General features: G+C 39.5%; 1 protein-coding gene and 1 pseudogene across 1 annotated transcript; one reads left to right on the forward strand and one right to left on the reverse strand.

The window, feature by feature from the left end:
* The first annotated feature begins 5,006 nt into the window (after positions 1-5,006).
* On the forward strand, positions 5,007-7,950 carry LOC121765750. The gene is made up of 6 exons (XM_042161964.1): positions 5,007-5,234; positions 5,331-5,713; positions 5,874-6,200; positions 6,289-6,663; positions 6,875-7,092; positions 7,212-7,950. Exons 1-6 carry the CDS (start codon positions 5,062-5,064, stop codon positions 7,455-7,457), a joined length of 1,722 nt encoding a protein of 573 aa, XP_042017898.1. The 5' UTR covers positions 5,007-5,061; the 3' UTR covers positions 7,458-7,950.
* A 5,044-nt stretch (positions 7,951-12,994) lies between these two features.
* On the reverse strand, positions 12,995-14,680 carry LOC121763599 (annotated as a pseudogene).
* Positions 14,681-14,780: the final 100 nt, after the last annotated feature.

The raw sequence follows: 14,780 nt of genomic DNA on the forward strand, positions 1-14,780 counted from the left end.
TTGCGACTCTTATTACTCTCTCTGGTCCTCTGTCTCGTATTTTCTTATCTTATTTTCTTATTTGGATGGTCTCTAAATGTCTACTTTCACTTTAACTATTTTTGAAGTGAATCATATGATTCCATTAACTCATTTTCACTCACATTTTGTTATGACTTACATCCACTAACTTTTTCTATCCACTTTTAATAACAAAGTCAAACAATTTTTTAAAACTCGCACCTGTCAAATATGCGTATTTAATGGGGACAGGAGGGAGCATTAATTATAAATATAAATGATTGTTTTTACGTAGTATAAAAATTAGAATGCAGTCTCAAATAAAAAGTGACATTATTGAAATTAAGTAGAATTGGAGCAACATACTTTCATCTTTCGAGAATGTTACTTTATGAATTGATCATATCCTAGAAAAGTTTGAACCGATATTTTTTTTCTTCTGGAAAACCTATTTCTAAAAGCAGCCGACACCTGGGATTGAATTGTTAGGTATTTAAAATATTTTAGGATAATATTTTGCCAATCTACATTCAACTTGAAGCAGAATAATATTATATATAAATGAAAAGTTGGAAAGGACTTAGAAAGGTAAGAATGCATATGCCTTAGTAAACTAGATTCCCAGTATTAACAATAACCATTGACCCACTACTAAAGCTGGTCGGATTAAATTCACTTTTATTAGTTTCAAAAGACATAATCTCATGCAGTATCCAAGGTATTTTATGTCTGTTTGTTACTGTAGTTGGGCCAAGGATCCCAATCGAATTATTGTTAAAATTACTAACATGTCATCGAATACGAGTTTGATTTGTTACGTTAGAAAATCTACTATAAAATAGAATTGACACTTATTTATAATATTAATTAATCAGAATAAGGGATTCATCTCCCTCCTCGATACCCCAAGTTTAATTGAGTAGTAATGTATCTCGAATCAGATTAATGATTTTATATTTTCTAATTCTTAATCACTTTGTCTATTACTAGTATATATAGTATTAATTACTGAAATAATTTCCCAAAACGTCTGCTAATTTTAGCTGTTATTTTAAGAGCCATTCTTTTGTAAAGAGTCATATATTAGTACAATAAATTAAAGGGATGCGTGTTGCTAGGTTTTGGTCTCTCCTTTTCATTTTTGTTTTCACTATATATGCATAATATATGAGTAATTTAGTTTCTGCACATCAGCACATAGGTTGCTTTTCTTAAAATCAAGGAATTTTGTCATTAAAACTATTAATATATTATTAGCTATAATACAAGATTTTATGTCCTTTTTATGTATTCCAAAAGCACATTGATTAGGTTCTCCCTATTTTTATTTGCCGAGTTTACCTTGGGGTGCATGGGATGTTTCTCTATGCTCTCACTAAATAAATATGATCAACGGTTAACTTTACTTAATTATCATTTCTTGAACAAATTAACACACAATTAAGTATATTTAAACATGAAAATATATACTCTCCCGTCCCTAAAGAGTATGAACTTTGGGTTCGTTACGAGTTTTAATATATTATTGGTAAAGTAAGAGAGAGATAAATAAAGAAATTTTTATAAGTATTTGTTAGTGGAGAATGAGTCTCACCTCATTAGAGAGAAGAGAGTTTCCAAAATTGAAATGTTCATACTATTTAGAGACGAACGGACGATAAAAGAAATAGTGCATACTCTTCAGGGACAGAGGGGAGTACTACAATCAATTAAGTAAAATTACAAATAACCATCATAAATTTTTGGCCTGACATAAAGGCAATTAAAATGGAATAGCAAAATAACTACTAAAATTTTATAACCGTCAACCTTATAAATGTAAAAACTAAAATAATATGTGGAAAAAAGCCTTTTTTAATTTATGATTACGAACAATTTCGAAAGCAACAATTTCGACATTTTTGCAATGTTACGTTACGTCACCCTAGATATGTTAGATGATTATAACATGAAAAACGACATAATTTGCTACCCTACCCTATCCTATCCACTTTTCGGATTCTATACTTATTTTTTTGGGAGGAAGAGGAATCTAGTAATTACTATCTCGTATTAAGAAAAATAATAAAAATTAAAATATAAGTATTAATTATATTAATATAAATATAATAAAAGTGAAATGAGTTAATGAATGTAAGATTATATTACTATTTATATTAAATGAATCGGGACTTCAATTAGCAAATAGACTAAAACGGAAAAATAGAATTCTATTTGCGGACACCGAGAGAGGTGTCAATCAAATATAGTGTGTGAATAATAAGGCCATCCACAACGCTGTCTCTATACCGTCTCTTAAACCGTCTCTTAACTACTATTTGAGCACTATTTGAGGGCCCCACTGTCCTTTTTTCCTCCATCTCTTAACTAAGAGACGGAGGCTGCAACGCTCCGTCTCTTAACCGTCTCTATACCGTCTCTTAATTACTATTCATTCAATTTAATTTATAATTTTTTTTAAAACCCAATTCAATTTAAACAAACACACTTTATTAAAATTAAAACAAAATTAAAAAACACACAAAATAAAAAAACACACAAAATAAAAAAAACACACAAAATAAAAAAACACACAAAATAAAAAAACACACAAAATAAAAAAAAATTAATCGGAAGGGCTAATCATCCTCCGGAGGCGGTCGAGGTTGAGGGGGAGTCGGAAGGCCAAGTTGTGCTGCCATATGCACAATTCCGTTCCACCAGGCCGCGTATTGGGAGTGCGAGAAGCGGGAAGTGTCCGCCATTGTGGCGGTCATGTACGCCACCATAAGTGTGTCCGAGCCTCCTCGCGAGCCCGATCCTGAGGCCGGCTGGCTTGATTCGCCTCGGCCCTTCCTTGCTCTAGCCGCTTTCGCCGCCTTCGTCCCTTGCGGCCGACGGCGCCTACTCGCGGATCCTCCTGCATCGCCGACCGTACCCGCAAACTCCTGGGATTCAGCATCATGTTGGCTGATGCCTTCAGCAGTGTCACCACCAGACGCACCAGCACTAGACGAGTATTGGCCACTCGCCGTATGCTTCGTGCGCTTCGAGTTTGAGCCCGAGCTGGAGCGGAAACCGCCGGCCCATCGTTCCTCGTCCTTGACGGCGCGCCAAACATCAACAAATCTGAATTGATGTCCCTCGTCCTGGTAGTAGGCGCGCAAAGCGGACGTCAAAATGTCGGTGGCCGTGGCGCCGCTTTGGTAGCGCGCCTCTTCCGCCGAGTAGATGCCGCAGAATTTTTTGACCTGTCGGTCGACTCGGTCAAAGTGACAGCGGATCATTTTAACTGTGCGCTTGCGGGAGCGGTTCGGCTTTATTTGGTGGTAGACCTCGACAACCTTTTCCCAGAAACACTTCCGGGTTTGTTGATTCCCGACGATGGGATCGTACGAGACCGTGATCCAGGCGTTGTACACCGCCATCGTTTCGAGGTTGTTGTACGGATGTCGGCCAAGATCCTCTTCCTCTTCCTCTTCTTCCTCCTCGTCCTCGCCCGTCTGGGGTTGTACACTGCCTCGGCCACCTCCACCGCCTCGCCCACCTCCACCGCCTCGGCCTACTCCCGGCGTGGGATCAACTGGAAAATCCTCCCGGATCTGGGATAATCCCTGCGAAAACCGCGGGACGTTGGGACGAACATATGCATCAAGGTCAAAATTGGGTGGTTGGTACCCCCCCGGCGTCGCCGAACCCTGGGTCCCCGGCGTTGACGAACCTCCACCGCCCAATGTGTTGATCATGTTCTCCCAATCGCCGAATGAGTTGAGATCCCACCCGCCGGAGCCGGAGCCGCCATAGTTGCCCTCGCCGTCGCCGGACATCTTGAGTTGGGTTATGAAAATTTCAGCGAAAATTTGAGAGAAAATTTAGATGATATGAAGAATAGATGTGTAGTTGTGTGTAAATGAGGATGGGTTTAGGAGTATTTATAGAGTAAAAAATTTAATAAAAAACAAAAAAAATATAAAAAAAAAAACAAAAAAACGGTAATAATACCGTTACAAAAATTTTTTTTTTATTTAAATTCAATTTTTTTTTTTAAAAAAATATTTATTGCGTCAGCACGTGACGACGCCCACTCGCGGGCCGGCGAGTGGGCGTCACGCACGACGCCGGGCTGCGCCACGTCGCCGAGGCGCGTGGCGAGCCAGCTCGTCTCCTGGCTCGGCGAGTCGAGTCGCGCGACGAGACGCGCGACGAGACGGGACGAGATGGAGGCTGCAACGCGTCTCGCCGGGGTCTCGTCTCGCTGAGACGAGACGCGAGACGCCGCGAGTCCCGTTGTGGATGGTCTAATCCTCCTGAAAGAAAAACTAATCCACCACGTCTTCTCTAATTATTACAGTATCTTCTTAAATTTAGCGTTTTTATATATGGGACAGGGGAAGTGGTTTCTAAAATTTCATAACTCAAAAACTAAAGTTTGTAACGTCTCAATATTTCCTTAATTTAGTAGTAGTATATATTTTCAATTAAAGATATAGTAGTACCTAGTTTTTAATCAACTTCGCATGCAGTTATTTTCACTTCTCTTCCTTTCCCACAATTTTGAAGTATAACATACAACCTCATTAAAAATGAAACTTTTTTTATTAGCTCATTAAAATTTACATGTTTCTTAAAATAGAAATAACATCATCACTTTCCCATTTACTTTATTCTCTCTTCACTAACTCACAAAACAACACAAAATAAAATCTCAGCGAAAAACAAATGTTTCCCTTAACTACCAAATCTTCATTGATTTCAAACGAGTTTCTTTTTTTAAAACTTACACCATATTTTTAAACTTTAACATAAACAAATAAACTTCATACTGTCGTTCAGAAAACCAAAGAAGATTTTAGCTTTGCTTAAGCAAGAGCTGAGAATAAGTTCTGAAAATGGAGTGATAAGAACACAACAAGGGCATTTCCGTCTTATCACGTGGCATTGATCTTTAGGTAAGTTTAAAAAAAAGGAGATTGTCGCCACCACCAAATTAAAGCAAATAAAGGGTCTCATTTTTGCATACCCTAACTTTGAATTGCTTTATACAAAGATAAGTGGAGAGCCCATTTCTTAGCAATTAAGAAAATGCTTTTGATCATTCAATCTCCATTTTCAATCCCAATTCAAACACAAACATTTGTCACCCTTTTCTACAATCTCTCTTCCTCCTTCTTCCTCATCTTCATCTTCTTCCACTTCACCTCCATTTTTCTTGCTAAATTGTTCATCTTCTTCGGCGGCAATCCCTTCTTCCAAAGGTAATTAGCAACTTAAGCATTTCCTAGTTACTAAATACAAACAAATTAGATACAATTAATTTCATGCATGAATATATACGTTATTTTGTCCTGTAGGAATCAAGACGGTTACGAATTCGCCGCCTTATCCGACGAGGAAGTTGAAGAAGAAGAAGAAGAAAATGACTACTACGCTGTTAAGCCGGTCGCGTTCGTGAATCAACACGCAACTTTCGATGAAGAGGTTTCCGTTGGCGATGGCGATAGTGACGAAAGTGGGTACGCGACAGCAGCTTCCGAAGCTTCTACATATCCCGACGATGATGACGACGATGATGAAGAGGAAGAGGAAGAGGAAGAGGAAGAGGAAGAGGAGATCATTGCAAGAGATACGGATTCTTCATCGTACGATTCCGAAACAAACGAAACCGGTCCCACTTCAGGATTCAGAGATACAAGCTTCATGCCTAGTAATAATGACATTAATCATATTCATCAAGGTCCATTTTTTTATATATGCCTTAATTGTGAATAAATCCAAATTTCATAATTTTTCCTACTGACTTTTTAAATTGTGACATGTACCATAATTTGATTAAATTTTATGATTTTTTCGACAAATTATACGAAAGGTAATTAAACTAGGTTATGACCGTGCAGTTCCGGCGGCGGTGGCGGCGAGTGATTTGAGGGAAGAGGAGAAATATCTGGTGTTCCAGCCGGCGGCAGCCGAGATAGGGAAGAAGTTAGTGAGAGAAGACGATGAGAGGGAGATGTTCGGCGACAGTTTCACCATCGGATCGACGTCGAAAGACTCTTCCGAGTGGAGGAGCTCGATCCACTGCCGCGACTCCGCCACCGAAGACCCCTTCTCCTCCTCGTCGAGGCGGAGCTGCCCCAAGTGGGAATCCTACGCCGTTTTCCATAAATACGACGAGGAAATGCTCTTCCTCGACAGAATCTCCGCCCAAAAACTCTCGGAAACAGGTAAAGAAAATTGTCATTTAAATCATTATTTTAAAAAGTAGCGAATTAAACCGCAACTTTTATAATTTTGTTAAATTTTTGTTTGCAGAGTCGTTGAGGTCGATCCAGGCGTGCCCGAGATCGATATCGGAGAGGATCGCGCACAAGATACGGACAAGGAGCCAGAGATCGACGGAATATCGACAGAATCCGTATCGCGAGTTGGAATCTGCTTACGTGGCGCAGATATGCCTGACGTGGGAGGCTCTCAACTGGAACTACAGCTACTTCCAGCGGCTCCGGGCGTCGCGGCGCGAGTTTGACCCCGGATGCCCCGCCTACGTGGCGCAGCAGTTCCAGCAGTTCCAGGTGCTGCTCCAGCGCTACGTCGAGAATGAGCCCTACGAGCACGGACGCCGCCCTGACATCTACGCCCGGATGAGGAGTCTGGCGCCAAAACTCCTGCAAGTTCCTGAATATCGAGGTACTACTCTTATATAGTGATTTTAGTTTTTTTTTTTTTTTTTTTTTTTACAATTTTGCTACCTCGTCTATAAAAAATAATTTTGGTAGTAAAAATATTGTTAAAGAGAAAAATCGATTGAAAATGAAAATATAAGATTGTTTTTCATGGATGAAGTTAGTATTGATTAACAATGAGTAAATTCATTCATGATTGTTGGTTTTGTTGATAGATTCTGAGGATCCCGAGAAGAAAGAAGAGGGGTCGGGATCGAGAATCCCATCGGGTTCGTTTCTTCAGATGATGAAGGAATCGATAAGAACATTCATGGATTTCCTCAAACAAGACAAGAAGAATCATTACCAAATCCTGGCGGATTTGTTCAAGCGAAACAGAAAGGGATCCGCGGATGCAACCCTCCTCCTCTTGCTCAAGAAAGTGAACAAAAAGGTAAAAAAATATGATAGGACAAATTGTTGCAAAACCTATGAAGTTTGGTCAATATCTGGTCAACTTAGTCATTTGGTATTATATCATAACTTTGACATTTTTCTATTTCATTTGGCCAGAAAAAGGCGAAGCTGCAGGAGCTGAGGAGGTCGGGGAAGTGCCTGAGGAAGAGGAAGTTAAAGGCGGAGGAGGAGATAGCGATATTGATGGCTCAAATCGATCTCAAAATCGTGTCGAGGGTGCTGAGGATGGGGGTGTTGAATGGTGACCAGTTGCATTGGTGTGAAAACAAGATGACTAAAGTTAGAGTCTCAGATGGGAAACTGCAGAGAGATTCCTCCCCACTTTTCTTCCCAGCTCATTGAATTAATTAATAAAGCAAGATTTCATGACTAGATGCTGAATCTGAATGCATCACTTTCCCATGCATATACTTAACCTAACACATATCCCTCCCACTAGATATATACACCCCATCACTTTTCATATGTATGATTCACCACCAAGATTCTTTATTCTATAATAGGAGTGAATGCATGTGGTGGTGGGGTGGATAAAGGGTTTGATGAGGAAGGAAAGAATGAAGATGGGATTGAGACAATGTTAGCTTTAGTGGCTTTACCTTTTTATGGGAGGAGTTATCTATTTAATTGAGGGATAAAAGCAAGGCTGCAAAATTGATGCTGATTGCAGAGCAAAATGAAATGGTGGGGGCATTTCTGCAGATTAAAGCAACAAGGATCTTAGCTAGTTTATTTGTTTTTTAGGAAATGATAAGTCATATGTATGACGTGTAGATTGTACTTTATGGTAATATACTTTTGTCGGAATAATAATGAGTTTCGAAATATTTTTGTATGAAGTGCACATGCATTTTGAATATAGGCATGGTATTACATGAAAAGTAGATAATTAATATTTTAGGAGCACATATATATGATCTTCAAGTCTTATATATTATACTAATTCATCCGATAGGAGCAGTGGCGTATCTAGGTGGGAACAAGGGGTACAACTGTACCCCCAAAACTCATTGTATTAATACTAATTTTAGTGCAAATTTAAGTAAGTTATGTTTGGTCCAGTGACAACTCATTGGTCATTACTATCTAAGGCCATCCACAACGCTGTTCCTATACCGTTCCTAAACCGTTCCTTAAACTACTATTTGCGGGCCTCACTGTACTTTTTTACTCCATTCCTTAACTAAGGAACAGAACCTGCAACCCTCCGTTCCTTAACCGTTCCTTAAATTACTATTCATTCAATTTCATTTTTTATTTTTATTTCCAACTCAATTCAATTAAAACAAACACACTTTAATAAAATTAAAATAACATTACAACTTAAAATTCAAAAAAATAGAAAAAGACATAATTAAAATCCTAAAAAAATAAAAATTGACATAATTTAAAATACAATTTTATAGAGACAACCAAGAATAAGTTTGTCCCACATCGAAAGTGGAACATAAAACATTCAAGGATGTCTCTATAAAATAGAGACAACCAAGAATGAGTTTGTCCCACATCGAAAGTGGAACATAAAACATTCAAGGTTGTCTTTATAAAATAGAGATAACCAAGAATGAGTTTGTCCCATATCGAAAGTGGAACATGAAACATTCAAGGATGTCTCTATAAAAGAGAGACAACCAAGAAAGAGTTTTTCCCACATCGAAAGTGGAACATAAAACATTCAAGGATGTCTCTATAAAATAGAGATAATCAAGAATGAGTTTGTCCCACATCGAAAGTGGAACATAAAATATTCAAGGATGTCTCTATAAAATAGAGACAACCAAGATGAGTTTGTCCCACATCGAAAGTGAAACAAAAAACATTCAAGGATGTCTCTATAAAATAGAGATAACCAAGGATGAGTTTGTCCCACATCGAAAGTGGAACATGAAACATTCAAGGATGTCTCTATAAAAGAGAGACAATCAAGAATGAGTTTTTCCCACATCAAAAGTGGAACATAAAACATTCATGGATGTCTCTATAAAATAGAGATAATCAAGAATGAGTTTGTCCCACATCGAAAGTGGAACATAAAATATTCAAGGATGTCTCTATAAAATAGAGACAACCAAGATGAGTTTGTCCCACATCGAAAGTGGAACAAAAAACATTCAAGGATGTCTCTATAAAAGAGAGACAACCAAGAATGAGTTTCATAAATTCGCAAGCCCATCAAATATATATGGGCTAATACGAATTTCTAGTATTCATTTATTTGTAAAAATTGTTTTTAAATATAAAAAACAATTTTTATAAATAAAAATATTTTTTTTATTAAATTCGATTTTTTTAAAAAAAATCGAATTATTGCGTCACCGTGACGACGCCCACTCGCGGGGCAGCGAGTGGGCGTCACGCGTCGAATGGGAGGCCGCCACGTCGCCTCGGCGCGTGGCGGAACGTGTCGTGCCGCGTCTCGCGGGAACGGCACCCGGCACGGCACCGGCACGGAATGGCGACGACACGGGCGGCTGCAACGCGTGCCGCCGCGGTTCCGTTCCTCCGGAACGAAATAAGGCACCGCAACGGCACGCGTTGCGGATGCTCTAATGCCTCATGTTCGATTCCTCAAAGCAGCAAACTTAATTCTTCTCATTCTTAATTTTCCTTTTGTTATGTGTTTTTTAGTTATGTTTGTACTTCCCTAAAGTTATACCACTAATTAATTGCGTTGCTATTTATTATTTTTGCTCTCACATTTTTTTTGTTATGTAATTATTTGCACTCCTATTTTCTTTTCTAGATATTAGATAATATAGTAAGTATGTTTTAATTATTTTTATTTTTCATAGTATGCAACTATTTTTTTAATTGTTTTGATCTGTAATATTATACCCTATTTCTTTTATCATTTATGTAATATAATTTGTAGTAAAACTCATTATTCAAATAAAAATATTTTTACTTTTTTTAATTGCTTTATTTTTTTTATATTTCTATTATTTTTATTATTACAATTCGTACCTCAAATAAAAATTATTGGTATTTTAAATTATTTATATATTTAATGTTATTTTATTTATGTCATAATTATTTATTATGAAATTCGTACCCCAAATCATAAATCTTGGATACGCCACTGGATAGGAGTGAAATAGTGAAAGTTGATCTTCTAATAATTTCATAATGAGTAGTTGCCTTAAAAAAATATTATTATCACTTGGGTCATTTTGGCCCTCGTGATTAACAGTTGTATGTTTGAGAATGATTATAAAGACAATAAGTTATGTTGCTTTGTTTTTATCCATAGAAATGTGCTCTCAATTCTTCTATGATTATTAAAGACAACAAGTTGTTACTCTGTTCTCAAATCTTCCAAAATCTCATTTGTTACCACTACAAACAGAGGCAGAATTTGTCTCTATCTGACCAAATCAAGTCTATATTTATTAAAAAAATATTTTCATTTTGAAATATCATCATCATCATATATTTATAAGAGAAAGTTCACTTTTGAGGAATATTAGTCTAGATAAATTAATACTAAAACAAAGCCACTGCATAATTTGATGGATTGAAATTCTAGGATACCCCAGTAAATTTTTTTTATCATTAATATAATTGTAACTAATTTCACTTGATTTATATTCCATTGAAAATATGATATTGAAGAAACACAAATAATAACCCAACCATCTATATATTCTTATGATTAACGAAAAAACAAATGATATAGTAACAAAACTAAATAGGTAGAAGATACTCCCAACTTTAATTTCTAGAATCTTATTGTGTTATGTTCCTTCACCACCCAAAGAAAATGATCCACTATAATCTCAGTATATATTATTTTTTTATCAATTTCTTATCCAAGGAATTAAAAGAGAGTACCACCACTAATTTAATGCTGGGATAAGGTATAGGAGTATGTTAGAGCATCTCCAATAACCGGCGTCACCACCGTGACGCCGATTTTTCGCCGACGCCGGTTTGATGCCGAACCATTGGAACCGGTGTCGGCGAAATCGGCGTCGCCATGCCGATTCCCGCGCTGACGCCGGTTCCGACGCCGATCCTCACGGGCGCCATTGTGCGTCCCGGATTGGCGCCAAACCGGCGTAGGATTTAATTTTTTTTTTTCGAAAACACTATATATACGCGCGTTGAACCTCATTTTCATTCGCACCACTTGTTTTAACGAGTATTCTCTCTACCTTACTTTCTGTTCAAGATCAATTTAAGAAATGAGTAATGCTGGTGGTAGTGGTGGGGATGCGGATGAGTACGAGCGTATGATGAACGAAGAGCTAGATGCCTATACGAGCCGTGAGGTTGATCGATGGATGCAGAGTTATATGCAGCCGGCGGCACCTCGCCCACGACCAGTTGTCCACCGTCGACAAGTGGTGCATCGTGATCATGAAGCTGCACATCAGCGCCTGTTCACAGATTACTTCGCAGAGGAGCCGCGTTTTGACGCCAACCATTTCAGGCGTCGTTTTAGGATGAGGCAGGACTTATTTATGCGTATTGTTAACGCATTGGAGCAGCGATATCTGTATTTCCGCTTCAGGCACGATGCGGCTGGCAGACCCGGCCACACCCCTATTCAAAAGTGCACTGCGGCAATCAGGCAGTTGGCCTACGGCACCGCGGCAGACATGTGAGACGAATACCTCCACATCGGTGAGACGACTGCCATCGAATGTATGAAGTATTTTCTGCCAGGGCGTGATCGAAGTATTCGGTGATCAGTATCTCCGAAAGCCTACCCCCGAAGATTGCCGGAATCTGCTGCGGATGCACGGGTTCCCGGGAATGCTAGGCAGCATAGATTGTATGTATTGGGAATGGAAGAACTGTCCCGCTGCCTGGAAGGGGTTTTACACGACCGGCTACAAGGGAAAAAATCCCACGATGATCCTCGAGGCCGTGGCTGATTACCGGTTGTGGATTTGGCATGCGTATTTTGGGATAGCCGGTTCGAACAACGACCTAAACGTCCTCAACTCGTCGCCCCTTTTCAACGAGCAGTGCCAGGGCGTCGGTCCGGCCATCAGTTTTGTCGCCAACGGCAACCAGCATGATATGGGCTACTACTTGGCGGATGGGATATACCCTAGGTGGCCCGTCTTTGTGAAGACGATCCGGTGCGCATCAGATCCGAAGAAGGCCTACTTTGCGACGCGGCAGGAGTCGGCGCGAAAGGACGTGGAGCGCGCATTTGGTGTGCTTCAAGCTCGATGGGCTGCAGTTAAGGGACCAACGCGTTTGTGGCATGTCGACTGCATTGCTGATATAATGTACGCCTGTATTATCATGCACAACATGATCGTCGAAGATGAAGGTGTACAACTGACTGATTGGGCCACCGACGATAATGAAGCAGGTCCAAGCCACGGCGTCACCACCGCCAACGTACGAGGTGGGGTACCGCACGATGAAGAAGCCCTCCTCCAAGCACATGCCGACATGCGTCAGACGGAGGCTCATATTCGACTGCAAAAGGATTTAGTTGAAGAGTTGTGGGCGCGGAGGATTGCAAGGCGTTAGTTTTTATGCAAATTTATGTAATTTTTTAAATGTAATTTTTTTAATTATTGTACTTTTTTTAAAAAAATTAATGTACTTTTTAAATTTTAATATTATTATTCGAATTTTCCGTATTTGTCTCGTAAATTAAATTCCGTATGTTGATACGAGTGTAAATTAAATTATATAATTGTTATTAGTGATGTGGATAGGTAGTGTGAAGGCTATGTGAGAGCTATTTGATGTCCAGTTGATGTGGCAAGCTGATGTGGCAGGAGAATTGTAGTGCTGATGATGTGGCAGTGTGAAGGCTATTTGAGGGCTATTTGACGTCCTAACCTATTGGAGATGCTCTTATTATGTTCTTTCACTAAATATGGATAGACTATACATTTAACATATATGGATTTAAACAAAGGAAAAGAAAACATAAATATATTGAGTAACACAATGATTGTTGATGCAAATTTATCCTCATACAATCAAATCCTATTCCATAGGAAATCCGGAACAGAAACGAAATAAGGAAATTCACAAATTGGATACAAAAAATAAATGAAAATATACAAACAACCATTCCAAGTCGTCCTCATGAAATAAAATCCATGTCTTCGAAATGGACCATAGAATGCTCAGTAGCCCGGGGCCTGTGGGCGATGAAACTGACGATCTGCACCTGACGTTTGTTGTCGAATCCGATGATTCTGATGAATGCCTTGGGGTCGAGGGTGGCGGCCTCGTCGAGCTCCTTGAGGACCTGGACTGGGTCAGTGCACCTGAACATGGGCAGCTTCCACATTGTCCAGTACCTTCCGTCATAATATCCTGGGGACCTGTTGTTCTCACGGTGGGGGAACCCATTCTATGTTGGGGAAATGGTTACTACAAGAGATAGACAATACCGGGCGTAATACAACTCAAGAAGGAAGAATTAAAACTGAAAATTACAAAGATATCGAAACTATAAACTGGAAATAAACTTAGCCGAGTCAAGGAGGCCTCTTTCCGCAAGACGAGATACGCCCCGACAGTGCTCTCGGTTTGATCAGGCTGCTGCCCAAAACTTAGGTGGTCCAAAACATTAAGTCTGGATCAAGGTCCAAGTCCAAGTCCAAGTCCAAATCCAAGTCCAAGTCCAAGGGCACGAGTGCGGGCTCGGCTCGGCGCGCGTGTGAGCTCTTTCACCCATCTTAGTCCACGATAATTACCAAATCCAAGTCCAAGTCCAAGGGCACGGGTGCGGGCTCGGCTCGGCGCGCGTGTGGGCTCTTTCACCCATCTTAGTCCACGATAATTACTAAGTGTAATAAGTCACTTAATAAATACTCATTTAAAGAGGTGTCTCGTCTCCTATGTGAGATAATTAGCACTAGTTAATTGCTCCCTACACTTTCAACTCCTAGCTTTATCAAAAGCTACAATGTGACCAACTTTAATCCACTATTTCTTACTCACCGGGAATCGAATTTAAGAAAGTGAATATACTACGGTCATCTACGCGGAACGTAGATCGACGCTATATCATTTAATTCTCCAAAATTAAATGTCTCGTCACATTTATTATTTGTCAAACTTTGTTGACCGGACATCTTAAATCAAGATTCCAACATTCTACAATATTGTCTTTTATAATACAGTCATGATGGAACTAGAAATTTTTACTAATATAAAAAAATGAATTAAATTAAAAGTACCTTTTCCTCCAACTCGAATTCGAGGCAAGGAATGAGACCAGTGCGGATAAGGAAATCGACTTGCTTCAAGAGTTGCTCCCTTGTTAGTGGTGGCAAGTACGACAATGTCTCGAACTTCTTCAGTCCCTCCCTCAGTGGGCCACACCTATATTATTTACACACATTTATACATATAATAATTAATTATACTTTCTTTGTCCTATAAAAGCAGACATTTCGGAGATGAAATGGAACCTTCATGCATGAGACTCTGCCGCCGTTGTTGGAAATGGTGGTGATGTCAGCGGTCTTGCGGGCGGTGGGGAGGCGGAAACGGACTTGAGTCCGGTGAAAGGAGCCACCATGCTCAGGGGCGGAGCAGACGGCCACAACGGCAGTGGAGATCATTGAGGATGCCATTTCTCTCTAGAAGAGTTTTTTTCTTGCTTCTCACAGAGTTTTCTCCCCACCTTTTATAGGCCTTCTTCCTGGCTGTGCTCTTCAGATTTGAATATGAGGT

This window comes from Salvia splendens, chromosome 14 (assembly GCF_004379255.2).
Source record: "Salvia splendens isolate huo1 chromosome 14, SspV2, whole genome shotgun sequence".
NCBI classification, from domain to species: Eukaryota; Viridiplantae; Streptophyta; class Magnoliopsida; order Lamiales; family Lamiaceae; genus Salvia; species Salvia splendens.

Bases quoted from the DNA above. Each gene is read 5' to 3' on its own strand.
- LOC121765750 (XM_042161964.1), top strand. From the start codon at position 5,062: ATGCTTTTGATCATTCAATCTCCATTTTCAATCCCAATTCAAACACAA. The intron at 6,201-6,288 runs GTAAAGAAAATT...TTTTGTTTGCAG, and splicing joins CCAAAAACTCTCGGAAACAG to AGTCGTTGAGGTCGATCCAG. The intron at 6,664-6,874 runs GTACTACTCTTA...TTTTGTTGATAG, and splicing joins GCAAGTTCCTGAATATCGAG to ATTCTGAGGATCCCGAGAAG.